Genomic DNA, 24,139 nt, shown 5'->3' with positions numbered 1-24,139 from the left:
AAGGGGGGTGTGTGTCACGTGTCTCATAGATGGGGATAGGCAGAGGGAGGTATTTCGGTGTTGGGGTCAGGACTGAGATAAGTTAAGAATGTGTAGTTTTGTTCTTTGTTGAGAGGTTGAGTATAATATATAGATTTAGCCGGAGCTCCCATTTTCTTTCCCACACGTCTCAAGGGCACAACGCCTTGCCCCGGCCAGGACTAGAACCCGGGTCGTCCGACTCGGAGCCCAGTGCACTGACCACTGGACTACTGGCCAAAGCCGTGGCGTTGACGTGCCCGCGGTACAGTTGACCACGCATGTTAAAAGTAACACCTTGTACGTTCCTGCGGTCGTACATCCAAATTTTTTCGGCTTGATGTGTTACTACTATTTTGTATGATAATGGGGCTACGCTCTGCGAGCTCCGCTATCAATTCCCTTAAATGTGTGGTCATACAGTCTCTGCAATGTCCTTTTTGACAGTTTACTTCTTTAGTAAGAGTTTAATTTGGGACGAGTCATTCTGTCGCTTTGGGGGGGGGGGGGGGGGAGCTGGGAGAGGATTTTGAGAGGAATCAGATGATTTGCAAGGGAAATGGATTGGGGGGGGGGTCTATCATCGCCAACAGAGTATTAAGGCGGGACTTAAAATTCCACGTAAATGAAAAAAAAAACAAATGAATAAAAATAAAGAAACCTGCTTCCGCTATTACCAACTGTTGACATGTTTTAGTGTCAAAAACAGATACAAAAAATACCATTACGCATACGTTGACGTATTCACATATCACTTAAGGTAGCAACTTACACTAACGTTTCTCAAGAAACTCAAAAATGATCAACGGCTCTACGAATACATTTCAAATGCTCAAATATTTTTGAATTGTGAATGAGCGACTGATTCGCAAAGTTAAATTCTACTAAAATTGAACAATGATGATGCTTCTTTAGAAAAAAAATATTTAAAAATATATATTTGTTGCTTCTTAAGTCGAAGTCGAGGTAAGATAACTCAAAATATCATGCTGGGATTGAAAAAACAAATCGGCAGTAGCATGTATGTTAAAGCTGGCCTGAAGCTTTTGATTCCCTTTATGTCAATTTCTGAATTAATTTGCTTGTGTGTGTAATCCCCTCATGAAATCAGTAAACTCAAATTCCATTTTTACGGCTTTCTGTTATGGTAAATTTCAGTTCAGGATACGGATTCAACTTGTGATGTAATTAATTCGAATTTTCTATTGTATCTTTTTCAGGAGAATCCGATTCCAAACACTTCCATAAAATTTTTATTCCTTGAGCGAATTTTCCACGTATTTGCATACAACTTTAAAGGCGTCTGTTGGGAAAAAAAAGCTAAATTTATCCTTTGAAGCTGACAAAATGCAAATTCCTAGGAGCCAAATGGTGTATTCCAAAATTACAAACACCGATATTAAATTCTTTCACAATGTAAATCGTGTCTTAGTTTCACAGTGCGCGGTCAGCGCCTTGGCTGTGTCACAGCGGAACCTTCAAGTGAGGGTCCAACCGGAGTATTAAGTAATCCGTAGGAAATTCTCTTAGTGGCATCCGACAAAATTAATTGCCTACTACGGAGACTCGTTAAGTTTTCACCTGTTTACTCATTTGAAACTAGAATTTCTGTCGCGGAAATTTGACTCTCTGTAGGATTTCGCTCTTCTTAAAACAAAAAAAACAAAAACAAAAAAAAAACGTATACTTTCAAATTTGGTTCGTATCTGTAACATTTTTGCGGTACCAAACAGTTTTAGAATAAACATCGATTCAATTATGCGAAATTCGAGCGTACATGTTCCTATTCAGAAACTATCAACATGTGGCCAACGAGTGAAAGCTGCTCTCAAATTTCAGTTGTTTTTGTTGTAATTTTAATTCTTGTTCTTACCTTCTTTTCAACGTCATGTTTAAGTTTAAAAATCATTATCGTATTTCTTAATTTTGTAGAATTTCATAACCGTTAAAAAAAATTCGCAAATGCACCGTTTTTCGTCACGACATTGACAAGTTTTCTTAATTATAGCTTGAGGCCACGAGGAAAGATATTTACATTAATTCTCTATAGGACTGTAAAAGCTCTTGAAGGCTAAAATGCGTTTTCACACGAGGGTTTTTTTCCACTTGTGTTTGACAAGTGTGATTGATTGACACGTTTTCAGTCCGTTCTGCCATACAAAAACCATTAGCTTATATAAAACCGTTAAGATCTAGAAACCGATCTGAACAAATTCTCGCGTCGAGACAATTAACAGACCACGAGCGAACAATTTACGATAATTCTAGACTTTCTTCCGACATTTCTCGAACTGTTTACCTGCTCGACCAGTTTACAGCTCATCGAGGTGAGGGGCACGACTTTCTTTTCAAAGGGCTTGAAGTGTATCAAGTTAAAGCAGAAATCTTTGGTGGAATTTACGCGAGACCAGATTGTTATGAATAACACAACTGGAGTGGTAGAAAATTCACCAAACGATTCGGAGACGCTAAGAACAGTTAAGATGACATTGTACGCAACAATTTTTATTATAGGTATTAGTGGGAATACATTAGTATGTCTGGTCGTTTATCGACAGCAAAAACTCCGCACATCAACAAACTTCTACATCATGAACTTAGCGGTAGCAGATTTGGCGGTGACCATAGTCTGTATACCTTTTGATGTTGCTGTGCAAGAAAACGACTATGTCTGGCCGTTTGGAAAGTTTCTTTGCCACGTCATCTATCCGATTATGACCATGTGCACTTTCGCTTCAGTAGGAACACTTACAGCGATCGCTTACAACCGATATACCGCCATTTCACGCCCGATGAGGATGCAGAGAGGACGTAAATGGGCAAAAGTAACTATAGCTGTCATTTGGGCTGTCTCCTTTGTTTTCGTCTTGCCATATATAACCGTATTAACGACAAAAAATTCTCGCTGTGTTGAGAAATGGTCTACGCTCCATAGTCGCTTGTACACTTGGTTTATTTTTATTTTTCAGTATGTTATTCCTTTATCTATAATTTCTCTGGCTTATGTGAAAATTGCGAGACAGTTACAGATTAATCGCAGTCACCTCACACCGGCCCACCGGGTACAGGAACGCGACGTATCGAAAGTTGTTCGAATGATGGTAGTCGTTGTTTTAATATTTGCAGTATGCATGCTTCCAAATCATATTCTCTGGCTTCTTACTGACTTTCACAAGGATTTTCCCGAAGCAGGGCGCCAAGTTTATGTATGGGGCGAAATTTTAATATACGCAAACAGCTGCACGAATCCAATAGTGTACAGTATCTGTATTGAGGAATTTCGCGTGGCTTTTAAAGCCTTTATCACCAAGTGCTGTCGAGTTACCGACGAAGACCTAATGCCTGTTAGAAACATTTTGGAGAGAATTTCCATGAGGGAAAAAAGTGTTTCTCAAGCTGACAGAATGTTGGCCAGGCAGCTAAGTCGTCGGCTACGGGGTTCATTTCAGCGAACTCAATCGTTTGAAAGTCGAGGGAGCCTTCCGAGAATTTTCCGAACGAGGACGACTCACTCGAACATATTAAGTGGAGATTTGCCTGAACTTTTGGATACAATGCTTCCCACTCTTTCGCCAAACACGGACACGGGGCGGAACACTCCCAATCAGGAAGCTAATCGCAATGCTTTAGCAGTGACTGCAGTTTGAAATGTAAACAGTATTCAGTTCCAGGTTCTTACGCTTAATTTGCAGTAGCGCTGGGTTTTGATTGATTAAACTGTGTGAATGTTCTTGGAGATTATCTCTTTCTTTCACATAAAGAGTAGTTTATGTCTTTTGCTGGCTTAGACGCGGAATCGTTATCTGTTTATTTGAGGATTTTTTTCAGGAAAATGGGGAACGATACGGGCAGCATTAAATGCCTATCAAGTTTTGAAGATTAAGTATTTCAGCTAGGAAGAGATTCCATGTTCAGATTTCTAAAATCATAGTTCTATTTGGTCCACAAGAGATAATTGTTCACCATTTCGTACATTTTGCTGATAAGCTGGGTCGAGATAAGTTTTGTATGACGCAGAAAATTATTTATTAATTTAAGAAAAGTCAGATTTGGAAAATACCGTCAGCTTTTGGTCAAAATTATCACAATTTGACCAAACTCGGCTCAAATGCTACTCATAAGGCCTACTAAATTAATTTGAAATGACGTCAAAAGTTTCTTATTTATTTATTCATAGCGGAAACGTTAGATTAATCTTGTAAACCATGAGAATTGTATACTTCCAATTTTTAATAAAAAGTGGTTAATTTATCCTGTAATAAAAACCTCAGAGAGCTTAAAAATGCATGGAGATATCTCTTTCATGCAATGCCTTTAAATTTTAAATGAAAGATTTGAACACAAAGCTTTTTAGAGATGCTGTTAAGGGTTCCTGGAATAAATTGTTCACTTGAACGTTTCCACTTTGGCGTGAAATTTGAGACTACAGGGATTTCGGAGGAAGAAATTCTCACGAGAACCTTTCTTGTTTTTCCTTTTTTTCACTTTCTGAAAGCATTAAATATTAAAACCGGAAAATTGAGATTTAGACTAAACTTATTAAAACTGAATATTTAATTTTACTCTCAAGCGCATCAATGATTACAGCTTCAGCGCTCTTACATGGATAAAAATTAAACTTTTCGCGGAAAATGTAATTGAACTTTTACAATTCGGTGCTGAATAACAACAGTAAATAAATATTCGGCTACGCCGAACAGAATAATTGATAAAAAACTAAATGCACGAAGTGGAATTAAAAAAAATGGAAAAGAAAAAGGAAAGCTTAGGAATACGATAAACAGCTCAAGGCAAGAGTGTTTGTTGAGTTCTTTTGATCAAATTCTGTAGATAGACAATTGGGAATGCTCTAAGAAGTTTTCGGAAGAAAATATTTGACAACAATCGTTTCTATTTTCTCGAACAGTCTTGGCTGCGTTTGGGTAAAGTGCCACGCGGAATTGCCCTTTTGAAACAATAAGTACCTCACATTATCTGGTCGCACTCGTGCAATTAAGTGAAAAATTAGGACTTGTAAAAGTCAAGGTATATTCTGAGTAAGGTGTGGAACCATTCTTAGTAGTGCATTTATTCAATCAGATTGTCTCAAACTGTAATTATCCGAGCATCAATAATTAACAACTCGAAATGTCTAGCAAGTAATTTGAATCATAAAATCTTTCTTGCCTACTCTTTCACCAATAGGGCGAATTGTAAGTAATCTGTGTAGTAGCCTTTTTCGTTTCATTTTTAACCTTCGATGTAAATTTGCTCCTTATATCCAAAAGGATTTAATAGCAAATACACCTAGCGTTCAGAGTATGGTAAAATCTGAACGCTAGGTGTGGTTAAGACTCTACAGAGTATAAATATGATTCCAGTCACTCACTGCCTACATTACACGAAGATGGAGTATTGAGATTGAAGAAGTGATTGTTTCAGAACCCAGAAGGCGAAAAAATATAAAACATCAAGTGCCACACGTACATGTATTATACCTTTTTATTCAAACCTTGGCGAAACTTTAAAAGACCATTGGCTGACTCGAGTTCTTTATTGGCTTAAGACCGTCCAATGACCCAGTAAGTTTAACTTAAACATAAAAGAAGTTACACAAGCACAGTGCTGTTATTATCAAATCTTAAATTAAAGGTGCTATATTACAGTTAGCTCGTGCTAATTTTCCACTTCGCCATTAGCAATCTGAATTTTACTTCCGTAGTTTATTGTTGTGTACTCAGGTTGAGAACAGTTTCATTTTCCACAGCATGCAAAAAACGGAAAAAAATGAAATGAAATATCCAAACGCACCGATATCCCTTAGCATTGATTTCACTTTCGCAGAAGTTTCCCTTTTAAATTACAAAATTATTTACTGCTTCTTTTGTTTTGGAGGTTCAAATATATCACATCAATTTATTACAAAAGAACACCCTTGAAATCTGAATGCACTCAATCTACAAGAGACTTCTAGCACTTCAAGGCATATAAACTCATTTTATGACTGTAAAGTGAACTGTTGTCAGTCATCATTTAGTTTTTTCGTACATTCTACGGCCTACGCATGCATTTATTTGCCGGTTGATAACTCATATTGGCCCCCAGCCTTACATTAACCGACTTCACTCGACCCACCTACGCACGCGAGTATTTTTCGAATAAATTACTTCATTTGAGAAGTGTGTTCTTTTTCGATTCTAATTTCTTCAAACTGTGCATAACTGCTACACGCTACTTTGTTTTTCGGGCTGAACCCCTCCCACATGAATGAAGAGATAACACAAGTACAAAGAAATACTGTCTAAAGCTGAAAGGTTTTGTAAGAAGTAATAAATTCAGACTTTTTCCAAGGAGTAGTTTACTTTTATTAAATTAAAATCATCCTGGTTCAAGGTGCAACATTTAACAAAAATAGATTTACGCCTAAAACAGATCTTTCCACTTGATGCTCCCTACTAAAAATCGCTGTTTGAGTAAAATGATAAAAAGCATATGGCTAATTCAGGATTATATTGTCAAAGTTTATTTTTCGTTGTTTGAAAGCAGAAAAAAGGAGCATTTGACCCGCTTACCAAAACTGAAAGCATTAAGTTCCTTATTCGAAAATTTGTTTTGAATTTTCAGTTTTAAGGATCAATTTTTATGCTGTTTCGGGAAAATTGAGAAGATGCTAGCAGTAGACAGTATTCATTATTAATACAGCGCAAATTCGAGTGCAGGTAGAAATAAGAGGAAGTTAATTTAAGTGTCAATGGCTAATGGCTTTGTATCTCCTCTTCCCTTCTTGGGATAATGGTCACTTTTTATCAGGACTCCAAAATGTGTATTTACATGTTACAGTTACGATAATCAAATTAGTTCTAGTTTTTATTTATTTTGAGAAACTCTGCCCCGATTGATTATGGAACGTCAAGTTGAAAGGGCACCAATGTATTATTGACAATTCCTTGAGGAGTTACTTTTGGAAGATACGGCGTACTCGACTTTGATTTTTTTGCCTAATTCATCATGCAGCTTAGTTTTAATTGTTTACTTTTAAAGTGAATAAATGCCAGGAGTACTCTTGGAGCCCCGAACACTTCCATGAAAAACAATTTTTTTTACTGTGTGCGGAGGTGAAGTTAAATGGGTCAGCTAGTTGTTTTGACGGCGGCGTGTCGCTTTGAAGTCTGATAAACATTTACGGTGAAAGGTGTTTTGGAAAGTTAGTCGCTTCAAGGAAGTCCTCTATAACAGGAATCTTTGAGGGGGTATATTTGTTTTCAGACACCAAAGTCTACATTTACGGAGGTCAAGGTATAGATAGTAAACAACGTATCGTTATTGTTAATTAGGAGAAAACCCTAATGGAGTTGAGGTTTTAGTCTATTGTCCGTGGCCACTAAAACTAAAAAACACTGAGACGAGAGATTAGGTGATCGCTTATTTTGCAAATTAAAGTAATCTTCAACGGTGCGAATTGTAAACGTTTAAGTGGTGTCATTAGTGAGGACCTTACGCGGCCTGAACGGCAACGCCGATGAGGACGTCAATTACAAAATGAAGTTATATTTTGAGTTAGCATTTTGCGAATGGTTGGATGTGTTTACCGTCTCTTCCTTCGCCACATCTTGACTTCCGGACAACTTATGCGAGCATTAGCATAATTTGCCGTCGATTTCGTTCAAGTAAACCTATAAGATTTGACGCTGTTGTCTCGCAGAGGAGGCTAAGAAACACGCAACGTTTTAAAACGCACGTGCTAGGCTATTGTTCTGTCCATTAGATATTCCGTCTTGCCACCTCCTCGTTGCCGTAGTCGCGCGTCTTAGTTTGCGTAAGGTCCCTAAAGATCCAAAGCGTTTCGGAGAAATTCGAAAAAACGATCGACGTCTTATGTGATCTACTACTGTACTGACCCACAGCAACATGGAATCAATTTGTTCTATATGATAAAAAAGCAAAATCTTGTTAAAGGTGACGTCATCTACCCTTCAATAGATCATAGGGACCAATCAGAATGCGTGTATAATTCAGCTAAAATATAAACTTAAGTCAGTTATTGTATATGCTCTTGATCAACAGGAGATGCAGAAATTTAAAAAATTTTTCAATTTTTAATTATTGTTCATGTCACAACGCGAAGTTAGCTCACACTTGTATTAACTCATACAGCCGTGACGCAACCTTTTAAAAAGGATCAGAAATCAGTGTTGAAAACTGACAAAATTTAAAATATAATTTTTCATAATCACTTATAAAAATTCAAGGTTTCACTGAAAAATTTTCAAATTATAAGTATATTTTACGTGGAAAATTGACAATACTAAATCCCAGAGAACATCAGATGCAATAGCGGTTTATCTCTTTAACTCCTAGATGTGATTAACATGTAACGTCTCCCTATAATAATATTATATATAATAATATAATTTAGCAAACAGGTAATGAGAACACTCAAACTTATGGGGCAGAAGTTGTTATCTTGATCTTGCACTAAATTCTAGCGAATAATTTACAACGAAATGTTTAGCAGCTATAGGGGAGAACTAACAATCAGATCTTGGGAGTTTAAAGGTTAAAAAACGAGATGTTGTTGAGTTTCTGAAGAAAAGCCCTCACCAGATATTCCCAAATAGACATATCTACAGTCCCTTTTTCATGTTTCCTTCGGATTAATGTCAGTATCTGTGCAACTGGGCACCTACCCCTCCCCTAGCCCAACAACAGCCAACTGATAATAAGTTAAGTTTAATGTTTTGTTAGGGGGAGGGGTAGGTGCTCAGTTGCTGAGATACTGACAATGATCCTTTCTTCAGCCTTGTCAGATTTTAGATTTATTGCCAGATTTTAACAAACATCTGTATTAATTAGATTTGATTTAAACCTTCAAGTTAAAGTTCCTTTTATTATTGAAGTACCATTGTGAGAAAAAACGATCAAATTTCTCTTTTGAAAGGGCGTTGCTTTTGGAAATTACATTCTCGTTCAATCTTTCGGTAAACATCTTCACTTTACTTCTTCCTAACTTTGTAACTGAGAAATATCATGGAGTTCTTCATGGGTTAAAGCAGCGGTCAATTGATTTTAAAAATTGTCAGTCTGATTGGCAAAATAGAACAAAATAAACCACGACGGTTTACAGCAAGGAAATTAGGTGAATTTCGCATCATTATTTAGATATTCAAAGATAATTGTGCACAACAAAGCTACTGCCTTTTGTCCATTGACTTCGCTACTTTAGATTCACAACGACAAATGGCTTGAATTTTAACAATTTTAAATGATTTGGATAAAAAAAGCTAGTACTAGTTATCAAAACAATTGAAAATTCTTCGCTGAATAGTGAGCAATTATTCACTTTATATTAAGAAAAAACATATTCTTATCAATAATATCGCGGTTTCTCCAGAGAAACGTATTCTGCATAATTAAATTTCGTGGTTTAATTTACTCAAATTCTATGCTTTTTGCATATTCGCTTAGCAAAAAAGACAACAAAATCATTCCCTTCCCCTTTTTTTGTATTAAAAAGTCTGCCTTCGAAGTCGAAATTATCCGTATTTTGGTAAAATAATAATAAAAAAAATGCCCAAACATTTATTGGTACGTAACCTCAATAAAGATTGCGAACAGCTTTTAGGAAACAGTAAGTTCTTTGGAGGCAGAACGAAGGCACCGTGAGTGGTTCAAGTTACCAACCATTCAGAATCGCTTATTTCGACCACGAGACCAAAATGGACCAACCAGCAGTGAGCGTGAAAAAAAATGAATGTCGACCCGTCACTGATTGGTCCATTCTGGTCGCATGGTCGTAAGTTCTCGTCTCCGAATGGTTGGTAAACTAAGTTAGCGTTCTCTAGAGATGTGCGGGACTGTCCGGCTGACCGGAGTTTGGTTTGTAAATTTCCAATCCTTTCAGGGGGCAAAATGTCTCTGCAACATGACCTGTATTCGTTTGCATTCCCTGTTGACATTTTCTGAAAAAGGAGAAATGTGAACTTTATGTATGAAACATGAAAGATGCAGAAGGTTTCTTAGGCGCTGGACTATGGATGCACAGGTACAGGTAATGGAGGGGGGGGAAGGGGGGGGGTTTACAGATCTCATGGAAACTTTCCCGACCAATGAGAAAATTTCAGTTTTAATGAAAGAAAATTCCTCCAACGAACGGTAGAAAAATTTTTCACGCCCGTTAAAGAGGGTCTCTCAAAGCAGGATGGAAGTCTTAACCCTTTAACTCCCAGATCAAATTTGTAATTCTCCTTACTGTCAACAATACAAATCTTATAGGGTTAGTTCAGAGAATTTAGTATTGGGTCAACTAATTATCCCAAATTGATATTTTTCTTTATTTTCAACACTTATCTGGTTAATATTGTATTGAAATTGTAAAGAGAAATTCTCTCTTGGTCACTCATTGGAGTTAAAGGGTTAAAACAAAGCAGGATTCCAACCACAACGAGAACAAAAGGATCTAATAAGCGGCCCTAAATATGCGTTTTAAAACTATTACATTTCCTGGCCATTCTTGGGAGATTAACAAATAATCAAGGTGATATCGCCAAATTTTGTGTATTTTGTGAACGGGAATCCTGAAGGCAAATTATTTACGTTTCTCTCTGTTGCTAAACACTGTCATCACATGCTATGCTATCTCGAGGAACGGTAGGAAGGCTTTAGTGCCGTTCGAACCTTCGACGAAATTCTTTGACGAAAGTCCATTTTTTACGGCGTCACTACCGGAGCAGCTTGAGCCGCCGAATATGAACTCAGGACGAGTTAGAGGGGAGGAGAAATCTGAGATGGACTGGCATTCAAGGGGTAGAATAATACAGCTGATTCCTTAATGCAAAAGTCCAGTCCAGAACTCTTCCTTCCAAGCATTACATAGCAGTTGCACACCAGCAGCCTTCGGGTTTAACCCCTACCATGCAACATGGAAGGAAAATTTCCTAGTATGGACTATTCGTGCTATAGAAACTGGAGTCAGCTCTGGCGACGTGCGTTAGTTGGCTCGCGTGTCAAACCTCACCTGCCTTATCAACTAGTCCCACTTGGGTGGTTTATATGTGACTTTTACTCCCATTGGCTTCTTTGATTTTTTAGCGCCGCCTGGACCCCCTCCTGAAGAAGACTGGGCCCTGGTGGGTTTGTGAGGAACATCTGTGATACGAGGAGTGGACGGGTCTATGACGTCATTAAATGACGCAATGTTATCGACATCGTCGTCGACATCCACTGCCTCACCATTTTGTTTACTGTGAGGGGTGGGGTAATTCTTGTCTGGTACGAACTCTCCTTTTCTTTGTCTGAAAAAAAAGAGGAATTGGATAAACAGGAAGAATATAAAGAGCACCACGACCCAAGGAGGTGACATTGAACTTTATTAATACAGAATCTAATCCCTTTCTTAATTGTATCTTATTCATTATTTCATTTTTATATTCAAGTGCAGATCCAGGAATACTTGATGACGAGAGGGGGGGAGGGGGGGGGCAACATTGAGTCGCGACCAACCCACATCCCCCCTTCCCCTTTTCACCTGCGGTTTACAAATAAAATGAGCCAGTTGATAAGAATTTACCAGCATTTAAGTGTCAGACAAGAACTGGGTAAATCTTTGCTATGATAGAGTCGAGGGAAAGGTTTCGTAGTCCCCTAAACCTCCCTTAGGATCGACCACATTTTAAGATGACACAAAGACATACAGTTCTTGCAATAACACAACGACAAGTGCACCAACTATTCGCATTTATGAAGAAAAGATTGAATGAGATGCTAGTACAGCACAAACTACCCCTCCTCCGCCAGTATATTGCAGATTTACCTAACAATTCATCGGTACCTATTTACTCTCCAGGATGCTGAGGAGTACCATGAAAGTATGGTGTTTTGCTAAAGAACATAACGCAATGACACTGGACCTTTACCCAGATATTTCTGTCCGTAATCCAGAACACGAGTAATCGGCCGTATACACGTTTGTGTCGAAATACTCAATTTCACTCCCAGACTTGGCTTTCAAGGTATGGAATGATAAAGTTTAGCAGGAAAGTATTCCCAAAACACCGAAATCAAAGAAATACCCACACGAAAACAAAAATATAATAGCAAAGATTCATGAAAATTTTAGTGCAGAAGAGCTGTTAGGGCACCTAGTCCCCCTTCCTCCACCCCCCTCAAAAACGAGTAAACTGCATCTTCAATATCAACACAGACGCCTTAGGATTTCCACTGACCTGTAAAAGCGAGTAAATATGAACACGGATAAAACAACGAGTAGTACCAGGCCCCCGATAGCTGCGGAGATAATGAGGATGAGCAAGCCCTGGGAAATACCTTTGTCGTCATCCCCATCCGTGCTTCCCTGCACGGCGGAGGTTGGAACTGAAACAGAAAAACATCATTCTGAAAAACCACACATTGCATTCACTGCTTCCTGCGCCTTTCAAGAACATTTGATAACTCTAAAGTTAGGAGCCAACCTTGCGATTTGACGCATCCTGCCATCAATCGTGGCCGTGGAGGCAATTTAAAAGATACAATCACAATGGACCGACCTCCTCCAATCAAAACTTATGAACGAGACATTTTGAGCCCCCTGAAACATGATTGACCACAGGCTTGGTCAAGGACTGACGAAAAGCCAATTTCAATCATCCATGACCTATTCCATACTTCGAATGTTATTGAAGAACGTAACAGTGTTGTTAGTCATTTACCTTACCCAAGCCCTTGTACAAAATTGTAAGAGACTCTAAGAAAGGTAAGAATCAATTCCTCGCAGCATAGTATGAAAAATGCCAAACAGAAATTCTTAATATCTGAGAGATGTTTTTAAGAGACAAATAATCACAGGTCCTATTAAACCAGTCATTTTTAAAGGCTTGAGGGGGGGGGGGGGGGGCGTGGGAATTTGGAGGGATCATATCGTTTTCAGGGAGAACAGGGAAATTATCATTCGCCAACAAAGTATTGGGGGGTCGGGGGACTAGGGAAAACTGACTGCCATTAACTGCCAATGAGTGGGGATTAGAAGAATATTACAGAGAACCACCCTTCCCCCCTCCCCCCTTCCATCAGGCGATAAAAAATGACCGGTTCCTTGACTGAAATTGAAACAACAAAATAAAACGAGGCACAATGTCAACAAGAGGACATAGGAGATAAAAAGGAAACAGAGAAGAACAGTCAGAGGGTTGGCCAGAAGAAGCCCATTCCAATATAGTTGTTTTAATTTCTTGACGGACAGGAAAGTCTGTTTCTCCGCACCACACTTAGAATTCTGGCTCAAGAACTACTTTGTACCTTCTTTCATCAACGTATGCTATGTCTTCGCTCTCCGACATTTTATACCTTTCACTCATCAGATGAACATCAGATCGAGATCAAACCTCATATACACGCTTCGGAACAGACTTCTATTCGAAAGACTTTCTCTAAATAGTTTTATTGGAATTGAAGTGTCCTTAGGCCTACACCACAAGCTTCTGTCTCCACTCTCTCATTCATTCCTGGTACCTCTAACTACCTGCACCCAGTACCCTGTTCCCGTTTCCCGAAGTCAACACGTTATACCAAAGAAAACTTCCTTACCTTCAGGGAAGGGTAAGGGTGTCTGTAGGTTCCTGCTTGGGGCAGAGGGGTTAAGAACCAATGTTGAAGAGGGCGTCAAGCTTTTAGATGACATGGTAGCTGAGAATGAGTCAATAGTTATATTTAATTTATTCTCAAGAACATTTCTCTTGTTCCTGAGAATTTGTAGTAAACCTTTGCCATCAAGAACTTGCGTGTGATTGGTTCCATTGTTAAGTGACGTCACCGTGACGTAAAAGGCCGTTCCAACTGCACTTGGATTCCCGGCCACGGAGTAAATACTGTATATTATCACATCTACCCGGGTGATATTGATTTTAGAGGGTTTAATATCAGGACGAAGTGCTCCGTTATAAACTGATGATGCATGAATTTGTGAGCTATGATGACCCGATTCTGAATCTCGTTTTATCCTTAGAATATCCGACAGAGAGTCGTCATTGAAGAAAAAATTTTGTGCCAAACGCCTCTTACGAACACGTTTGGCCTCAAAGAACTTTTCTTCACCTAGGCAAAGGGATGAGTTCGTCATGCACGATTCCCAAATCACTCCTTCGATAATCTTCGAAACGACATGTACTTTAGGATAAAAGATCTCAACTGTAATGTTAATCATATTAATGTGAACTCCTTGTTGAGTTTTCCTATTGTCGACAAGATCCATACAACAGATTCCTTCCTTTTGACGCACTTCACCGCAATTAAAACAAACGCAAGTGACATTATTTATGTTACAAGTTAATGGAGCTTTCTCTTGCACAGCGACCGTAGACAAAAGCGACGTCTGAGCTGAGGTAAATGAAAAATGAGTTGTTGCTATGGGAAGCGAGATTATTGATGTAGTTTTGATGGAATTCACAGGCATTTCTGTCAGAGATGGTGTGTTCGTGTGTTTGACATGTCTTGATGTCGAAGTGAGTTTAGCGTACAATTCATCGGTACTTTTAATAAGAGTTATCGATGATGAAACTTTTGGAATGGGGGTACTTGAATCTTGAAACGTAGTGACACTTGTGATTGATAAAGACTCTTTGATGACCGCGGTATGTGAACTGGATGCTGACGAATGTTGAGAAGTTTTGTGAAGCTTTAGATCCGTCGACATGCTATGTGTTCGGGTCTTATCACCTGAAGAATAATACGACAAAAATGTTGATTTACTGCGATTTTTTCCCGGTGATAAATCACTTTTGCCAAGCAAGCTATCTGTAACATGCAAATTGGAGGTCAATGCGGAAATCAAGGCAGTGAATTTTTCATGAGGGCGCAATATCGTTGACGAAAACCTCGCGATTTCTGACAAATTACGTTGCTGCTTAAAAGAACTCTGAAATAAAAACGTTGGTGTGATAGACATGACTGTAGTACTTTTAGGTGTAAAATCACTGAACGAAGATGATGTTTTTGTGCTAATGATAACTTTCTTATCAAATGTGCTGATCATTTCATATCCTGATCGTGAGCGGCTGCTGTCTCTCATGTCGCTTGCTTCTACGGGTTTCGAGCTCAAAATGGATGCCATTTTTGATCTATGCTTCGGAAACGATGCTTTTGACTTAATAGAAATTTCACCTCCTTCTCTTGTACTCTGAGCGCTGCGGTTTTCACTTTGAAGTGTTTCTCCCACAATTTGACTGCGTGGTGTTGCTTCTGAGAGTCGAACATTCGTTTTAAAACTCGCGGACGACGACACTTGCGTTGAGCGTGTTGGTTTTTCGGAGCCTCCTGTGAGGACACCAAATTGAGAAATATATCCATCGTTAACAGAATAAATAACAGTTTCCAAGCCTGATAGCTCTTGAGACGAACGAACACTTTGTCGAGGTACTACGCCAGAGAGAGTTGGCTTTGAAGTAAAAAGCACAGATTGCAGTGGCAAAAGAATGGAGGTATCAGTAATATTCGCGTAAGTAAGGCTGGAAGGTTCGCAAGCAGAAATCGGCAACAGAACAAGGAAGATAAATCCGCACAAACAACAGCTTCGGAAGATTTCCCACGCGCAAACTGACTTCTCACTTAGTACAGTTTTCAAGGACAACATATCCAAGTATCTTGCTGCTTACTTCAACATTCTTAACTTTTCGTTGACACCAAATTTGCGTGAAAGTACACACTCTAGCTCTTCATTGAAAACCGGTGCATTTCACCCGCCGCGAAAAATGATACAATAGCTGAACTTTAGTACAGAAAAACACTGCCAACACAATATCGAGTTATTAACCGTCTCCTCTTATTCAAACACACTGGAAAGTAAACAATACTGATTGACACGACTAATTCTTAGAACAGGTGGCGACTTCATTTTGACCAATAACATGCTTCGCGACATCGAAACAGCTCCCTTGATTACGACTGCATTTCACATCGAAGTAATTTTCATCTTGTGATTTTAGTTGCCTTCAGCGTTTTTCTCCCTGCCAATAAAATCTCTTAATTGTGATTGCTGCAGAGATAATGGAGTTTTATAACCAAACAAGAAACCACACGGACCGGAAAAACAAGACAAATATACATGCGGAAATTCGAAAAAAAATGATTTACTAGTTTTATTAAATATTCAGTTTTTCTTTATGCCAAACGCGAGGGCGGATACTCTTTCACAACTTAGAAAACGAATTTGTTGCTATCATTCGGTAAAAACTCCTTTAAGAACTCGCAAACAAAACAATAAGTTGAAAGATTCTCTCTGGGAGATAGCAGAATGACCCTATTTTGACAAATTTCTACTTCGTTTAAATCCTTTTTAAAAATGCATTTAGATCTTTTCGTGGAACTCCCGATATAATTAAAATCTATTTTCATAATATTAGTTTATTTAAATTCGCCATGAGTTATTATCACATTATCAGAACATAAGAAGGCAAATTGTCGACAAATTTCATTGAAAATTACAGGAAAGCAATTTCGTCTTTCTTTTCATCATACATGGTGCACGAAACAACACTAGGGATTTAGGAATAAATTTACTCGTCTCATTTGTAAACATTTTGAACTAACATTTCAATTTTTTGTCATTTTTAAATAAATTTGTCGAAGGATACCCTCATCGCATGAGTTTTCTTAGCCGTCATGGTTTAAAATTCCGATTAAAATTTCTTTTCTTTTCGAGTATTGACAGCGGCTAATTTTTTTAGCTCATTTCCTAGGGCCCGACATCAAGTAGAAACTGAAATATATTTCCTAAAACTAGTAATTTATTTTTTACCGAGCCCTTAGGGTTTTGTTGTTTAAAATTCAACTTTAAAAGCATCCATTTAGCGAGGAAATCTCCAAGGTCTAAATAACAGAATTTAAGAACATTTCGGAGAGATAAGGGTTGTTCGTGACCAAAATATGCTACTCGCAAATTATCCGCGCGGCGACAGCCCATCAATTTTGGCTCAACTGGGCAATCTGTTTCATTTAAATTGTAATTTTTTCTCGATGCAAACCTCTAAAACCTCGAGTCTATTCCCCTATCTAAATTGGATCGTGTGCTTTAAGAATTTGTCTCTTAAACTTTTGCGAGATGCAGTAATTGATTCTTACACTTCTACTAATGGAAATATGAAATGTTCTATTTTGGTAACAAAAGATTCACTGATAGAATAGTACAACCACTATAACGTCTAATTTGATTGCTTTAATGCAACACATTGTAGAGTATTTGAAAAGAAGTGAAAAGATGTGAGAAAACTTTACGAAAACGAAAGAAAAAAGAAAAAAATAAATAAACATTTGAAACAATAAACTAGTAAAATGTACTATTTATATCCTAAAGTATCGAAATTCACCGAAATTCAGGACACAAATTTTGATCATCTATTTATTTCTAAAGAGAACCGTTCGTTTGGAAAATTTATTTTGCGGCTTTTGCAAGTTCTAGACAAAACAATAAATTTACAGCGAACAATTCTTAGTAATTATATCTGATTACAAAAAGATATTTCATAGACTAAGAAATTATACGCAGAATTTAAAGAATATTGGAAAACAAGATTACGAAACCGATTGTTAACTCGAAACTGAAAGAAATGAATTAACGAAGACCAGAAGGCGCTTCATAAGATTTGTAATGAATTTCGAGCTTGCGAATCTAGCCATAACCTCACACACTCGTTACGTCTATCTTCGTATCAAAGACTCAAGTTCTAATGGCGATTTTGCAGGAGTGAGCATACACTGTACGTTTTATTGAAGGTTTGACACTCTTTCTCTAAAATTTTTAGGTTGAATTAATTAAATCTTAAGTGTGCCATACAACTTGCATTTGACAAATTTTATAGTCCTGCAACGTAATATGCAGCAGCTGCACGATTTTCTGTTACCGTGTATGGTATGTTCAGTTTCTGAACAATTCAAGAGCGTGCATTTTCGATAGGGCGAAATAAAGGTTGAAAAAACCTCCTACTCTTAAATGGATCTTCAATTAAATAGCTTGGATTTTGTGAAAAAAGGTTTGTTTGCGATCTCTGTCGTGTATTCAGATGTGATTCCTCTGCGCCTGAAGGTAACATATCTATACGAAAAAAAGCGCTTGTGGTCGACGTTCATGATGAAAATTTCGGTGACGTGAGTTGAAGCCGCGCTGTTGTAAGATTTACAGAGTTACATGTAGGATCACACTTTTTCAAGTAGGATAAGGAAAAATGAAGACGGCGACGGCAAAGGAAAAAGAGGTAAGCAAGATTTATCAATCAAGAGATGAAAAGAAACTTAAGAAAAAAGAAAATATGCATAGAGAGGGTAAGGAAAGGAAAGAGAGAGAATGTAAACGAGACACAAGTGTTCACAATGAAAAGAAACGTAAAGAGAAGAGCAGATTAGAGGAGGGAAAGAGGGAAAGCAATGGTAAATGTATCTTCATGACAAAGAAATTAAAAGAAGTGGGAAAATGAGCGCCTGAAGGAGATAGAAAATATGAGAACGAGAAAGAATTTGTGCAAAAGAAGAAAAGGCGGAGGAAGAAGAAAAAGAGAAGACAGAAAGCGAGCATAACGAAAAGCGGATGAAATGAATGAGGAGAGGATAACAAGGAAGAAGCTGAACGAAAAGAAGAAGAAGAAAAGGAGTTTGAAGAAGAATTCACCTCCAAATATGTATAACGTGCACTGCAGAAAAAAAGCTGTGACTGAAAACCGCACAGGTTTTTGATTGAAAATGAGTAATCACTGCAGAAGTAAGAGTGGAGTTGAGTAGCGAAAGAACTAGCAAATGGAAGTATTTAATTTAATCTGAACAGTTAGTAATGTAAATGGTTACTGTACTGAGATATGGTCACGTGAATGTCATGTTACTGTGTGAAGGACTGTCATATACAATAAACAATAGAAACTGACAAACAAACGTGATGGAACAAAACAGTCAATAACACAAAACCAAACAAAAATAAATGACGTGAAATTGGGATTACTATTTAATGTTTAGATGCGTCACGTGACAGCAAGGACTTTAGGGGCCAGTATCACAGTGAAATGTGACAAACGTGGACTGAGGGGGTGGAATAGGGACGGAATTTCACGCCATCCCTGGCTTGATATGGAATCGAGAGAGAAGGCGAACATGCGCTGAGAACACAAATCAGTGTGGTAAAGAATTTTACGAAATTTTCTATGGAGTGTATCAAAATAAAAGCCTGGGATGATGAAAGTTTCGGAACTGATCTGGTAGATTGGAAACGCAAGCAATGAGGCGAAAGGGACGATTTTTTTTCTGATGACAGTCCCTCCCGGACAGAAAGTTAGTCGGTAAGTGACAAGCAGGGTTTGTTAGTCAGCGGTTAGACGTCAAAACATACATTAGGATTACTCAACATGCATCTTAATTATGACGAAAACTTAAGTTTAGCCACAGACTTTTCAGCTCGATTCTGGCACAAATTTGAGATAAAACGAAGCAAATCATTCGTCCTGAAATTACCCCCTCTTTTACAAACTCAGTTAAGATGACAAAGGTTCACATCTACCTTAAAAATCTTTGCAAACGTTTCCCTATCAAGCCAGAGACAACGTTTCTCAAAACAAAATTAAAACTCATTCACTATACATAGGGTACACAACTAATTCTAAACATTAATTCTAAACGATGAATTTTGACATTTTAAAGCTGAAGTCTTCAGCATCTCCCAATTCTATTGCCCAATTCCACGTCACAATTCCATTTCCCAATTTTGCAATTTCCCAATTTCCCAGTCTCCCAATTTCTCAATTTCCCAATTTCCCAATTTCCCAGTCTCCCACTTTCCCAATTCCAATTTTCCAATTTTCCAATTCCAACTTTCCAATTCCAACTTTCCAATTCCAATTTTCCAATTCCAATTTTCCAATTCCAATTTTCCAATTCCAATTTTCCAATTCCAATTTTCCAATTCCAATTTTCCAATTCCGTTTTCCTCCCCGTACCCAGTCCCTCCTCTAAACTAACTTAAAATTATTGACTGTTGTGTAGGGTCCTCGTTATGCATATGTGGTGCATACAGACATGAACTATCTCAACATGCCTATGGTCCGACAAAAATTTTCCTGACTGTTACAATAGCACAAATGACACGAGCGAACGAAGTACGAGACAAGATGAGCGAGCTAGCAGCAGAGAGAACCGTCTTTGTTTGAAACGGTTTTTTGGGCTTTGCACTTTGTTTCACCCCTAAAGGTCAAAAACGAGAAATACTAATCTTTGGAAACAAACGGAACTAAGTCAAAGGAGACTATCGCTTTTGCATAAATGTCAGGCCCCGGTTGTTTTAAGTCGAATAACGCTATATATCTATTGCTATCCACTGGATAAATCTATCCGAAGGACAGCACAGCACATTTTGTTGAAACTCATCCGCTGCATAGTGAGTTATCCGTCGGATAGCGTTTTCTGCAACTGGGCTCCAATGGAATCACATTAAAAGGTTTGTTATGAAAAATTGATTTTAATTATTTAAATCCTTGCAGGGGTAGTTCCATGAGGCACTCGTCGAGAGGCGTTTTTAAATTCCGTAAAGATTCGAATTAGCGCTCACGACACTTATCTACTTTTTCTACCTCAGGGCGGGGGGGGGGAGCTTATTTCTTTTTTGAGGAACAGCAGAAAGTGCGGGAAAAGCTCTGATGTTTATTTGAAAAGGATCAATAGGACTGGAAAACGGACTTGTTGTCCCTGGATTCTTCCTTGCTAAAGCGACCAACCAAGCGATCGTCACAAAATTTTAAGAGAGATCATTCGTTTGAAGGAACTGTGCGTTCACGTGGACAGAACAGTTGAAAGAATGTGACGAAGTCCATTGTTTTTGTAACGAGGCTCAAAGTGAGTGGCTTAAAGGAAGATGAAACTTGGTTGATTTCAAGGTACATGTACTCTAGCAGTGCTATCACTGAAACAGAATAAAGGCGCTTATTGGAATGAGAGGGGCGCTTATCAGAGAGGGGGCGCTCATTGAAACGGGGACGGCTAAATCGAATCAATACAGTCAGTTATTTGACCCCTTTTAAGAGAATTTCAGGAAAATAAAGCGAGTCCATGGTTTTAGTATAGGAGTGAAACAGAAGTGCGACTTAAGTAAAGACCCAGGATACTCCTGTACATAGTGAAAGCTCTTGCAATATTTGTCGTATTCGTGCCGTAGTTTTGGATAATTCACACGCGAGACATAAGAAGTTCTCTCCCAAGTGTTTGATCTCTCGCACGCAAAGTACGCGAGTACACTTCTACTTAGCGCCTGTACTCACCATTACAAAAGTTGCAGGCTTTTGGACATATGCTCCTCATTTTTCTTCTGTGATTCTTACAGTATCCATCTTGTTGAACGAACTGGGAACAATGAGCGATTTTGTCTTCACAAGGCACTGAAAGGAAACCAAAGGAATCACTCCAGTTATAAACGTCGATCATTCCAGTGTAACTTTTCTTGGGAGAAATGCGTACGAGATAATTGCATTACAAAGAGCGCAGAAAATGCCCATTACAGAGCGAGGAGAATTGACATTTGGGCAAAGTTGCATAGAGAAACTTCAACGCCCTTGCAGATTATCACAGAAACCATTCTTCTCCCCTCCTCCCTCCTCCCCCCTCCCCAACAATTTGAGGCACATTTTACCGGAATCCATAAATACTCCGGAATGGAAAGGGATTTTGTGAAAGGAGAGTGACCTATCAAAGAACGCAACACAGTGACCCGATTTGGGCTCAAAGCCGGAAATCTCGATCCAGAGTCCAACGTGAAAACCAATAAACTCCATGTCCCCTGTCAACAATAGGTAATAAAAATGCCTATAAAAACTGGTTACCAGGAGCAAGCGGGCAGATTCCGTTCAGGCTGATGCCCCGGCAGATACATTTATATGTGTCTTCCAACCGCTGACAAGTTGCACCATTGTGACAAGGATTCTTTACGCAAGGATCAGCTATGGAAACAAAGGGATGACCCGTTAAGATATCTAAGATGTAAATGTTTCAACTAAGCTAGAAATTATGATTTCTTTCATTACTTTGTTAGGAAACAATGGACCATGTCAGCCGCCGTCTGTTTTCAAACTGAGCGAGTGAGTGTGTGAGGAAGTGAGTGAGTGGGTGAGTGGGTGAGTGGGTGAGTGGGTGAGTGAGTGAGTGGGTGAGTGTTTAAGTGGGTGAGTGGGTGAGTGGGTGAGTAGGTGTGTGGATGCGTGGATGCGTGGGTGAGTGGGTGAGTGGGTGAGTTGGTTAGAGGGTGAGAGAGTGAGAGGGTAGTGCATAAGTGGGTAAGTGGGTGAGTGAGTGATTGGATGCGTGGGTGAGTGGATGCGAGAGTGAGTGAGTTGGAGGGTGAGTGGGTTAGTGAATGAGTGCGTAAGTGGGTGAGTGCGCGAGTGAGTGAGTGCGCTAGTGGGTGAGTGGATGTGCGAGTAAATGGGTAAGAGGACGCGTGGGTGAGTGAGTCAGTGGGTAAGTGGTTGCATGGGTGAGTCAGTCAATCATTCAGTTGGTGAATCAGTCATCAGTTAATCTTTCTTAATTCAGTCTCATTCCTCATTAGTCTGTCTCAGTCTGTCAATCGGTCTATTTGTCAGTCGGTCAGTCCGTCAGTCTGTTGGTCTGTCAGCATGTCAATCATTCCATCAGTCAATTCGAATAGTCTTAGGTAGATAAGTTTTCTTCACACATTACCTTTCATTTCATGACAGCATTTTATTGAAGACGTTGTCTCCGTTAGAGTAGACAAAAAAGCCAATGTAACATTATTCCAAGTTAACTCGTATGACCAAATAGTAAAGTGCCCGATGCTGAACTCTCCATGCGAGTCCATCTTAGCCAAGGAGTTGGGTTTTCCAATAGTAATTTTGTCTTTAGCATTTCTTTCATTCCTTAAAAAATCCGGCTTTTGGCTCTTCACGGCTAATTTACCATTCTTGTAGAACTTCAGGCCATGCTCTCGACTCCAAGTAAAGGCGAAATGAAACCACCATTTGGGAAGAGAGTCGAGAAGTATTCTCCACCTGTGCGAATGGTTGGAAAGTTCCAAGACAAATCTCCTTGACGACGTCAAGTGGGGTCCACAGTTTTCACAAATTAAGCGGTAGCCTGGACCGAGCGAACTTAAGGTGTAATGTCCACTTGAAATGATGAATTCACCTACAATGAAAAAAAAAACTGAAGGAATAGAATCGAATGAAAATCAAATGTAGGAATTCACAAAGATTTCCTCTGAACCTGACTAACCGACAAACGAAAATGTCGAACTGCCTCAGCAACGAACATACGCACTGCCGAACAAACTGACAGACTGACGAGCAGACAATCTGACGAAGTGACTTACTGACGAACTTACGAAGTGACGAGGTGACGAGGTGACGAACTGACGAACTGACGAACTGACGAACTGACGAACTGACGAACTGACGAACTGACGAACTGACGAACTGACGAACTGACGAACTGACGAACTGACGAACTGACGAACTGACGAACTAACGAACTGACGAACTGACGAAATGACGATTTGACGAACTCAAGAACTAACGAACTCAAGAACTGATGAACTCAGGAACTGATGAACTCAGGAACTGACGAACTCAGGAACTGACGAACTCAGGAACTGACGAACTCAGGAACTGACGAACTTAGGAACTGACGAACTCAAGAACAAACAAATAAACGAACAGAAGGACAAACTAATAAAAATGAAAGCAGCTTGACGAACCTACGAATCAACGTTGGATAAATGGACAGAGCGGGCAAACAGAAAAAGCCCTCACACAAACAAACAAACGAAGATGGCGACGAACAACAAATGAACAAAAAAACAAAAGTGACATCCATTTTGCTAACGAGAACCTAACACGAATGAGTTTTGTGCGGTAGTCTGGATAAATCTAAGAAGGGGGAGCATTGTTCTCGATCGTGGACCAAAACAAGTTTTACTACTCAAAGACTATGAAAAATATTACATATTCTGTCAGACAATAATTTTACAACCTTTTCTTATGTGCGAGAGCAAATGCCTTTCAATACCATTACTATCATTTCCATTTGCCCCTCCCCCCTGAGTCAAGTTTTTGTCTTCCTTCCCCGGCATGCCTTTGCTCAACTCCTGCTCATTTGGATAAATGGACACAGAAAACAC

The 24,139-nt window shown here is 38.9% G+C and overlaps 2 protein-coding genes across 15 annotated transcripts in view; one reads left to right on the top strand and one right to left on the bottom strand.

The window, feature by feature from the left end:
• The first annotated feature begins 2,072 nt into the window (after positions 1–2,072).
• LOC113671544 (galanin receptor type 2) lies at positions 2,073–4,267 on the top strand. Its single transcript, XM_027187766.2, has one exon. It carries the CDS (start codon positions 2,436–2,438, stop codon positions 3,663–3,665), a length of 1,230 nt encoding a protein of 409 aa, XP_027043567.2. The 5' UTR covers positions 2,073–2,435; the 3' UTR covers positions 3,666–4,267.
• Positions 4,268–8,073: 3,806 nt separating this feature from the next.
• LOC113671517 (uncharacterized) overlaps positions 8,074–24,139 on the bottom strand; it is a 39,164-nt gene continuing 23,098 nt past the window's right edge. For 5 of the 14 annotated variants that reach the window (XM_089194171.1, XM_089194170.1, XM_089194169.1 and 2 more), the window contains 7 exons: positions 22,684–23,148; positions 21,828–21,944; positions 21,270–21,386; positions 13,576–13,674; positions 12,219–12,366; positions 11,012–11,288; positions 8,074–9,956 (listed from right to left, as the gene is read on the bottom strand). In XM_089194171.1, coding sequence (XP_089050297.1) covers positions 11,024–11,288; positions 12,219–12,366; positions 13,576–13,674; positions 21,270–21,386; positions 21,828–21,944; positions 22,684–23,148 — 1,211 coding nt within the window. In that variant the 3' untranslated portion in view covers positions 8,074–9,956; positions 11,012–11,023. Of the gene's footprint in view, positions 9,957–11,011; positions 11,289–12,218; positions 12,367–13,575; positions 15,301–21,269; positions 21,387–21,827; positions 21,945–22,683; positions 23,149–24,139 lie in introns of all 14 variants that reach the window. The other 9 variants (XM_089194163.1, XM_089194162.1, XM_089194160.1 and 6 more) reach the window with 5 other exon arrangements.

The sequence above is a fragment of the Pocillopora damicornis genome, chromosome 14, assembly GCF_964200805.1.
Source record: "Pocillopora damicornis chromosome 14, jaPocDami1.2, whole genome shotgun sequence".
NCBI classification, from domain to species: Eukaryota; Metazoa; Cnidaria; class Anthozoa; order Scleractinia; family Pocilloporidae; genus Pocillopora; species Pocillopora damicornis.
The sequence above is the reverse complement of the archived record's forward strand: the minus strand, read 5'-3'. Positions and strand labels throughout refer to the sequence as shown.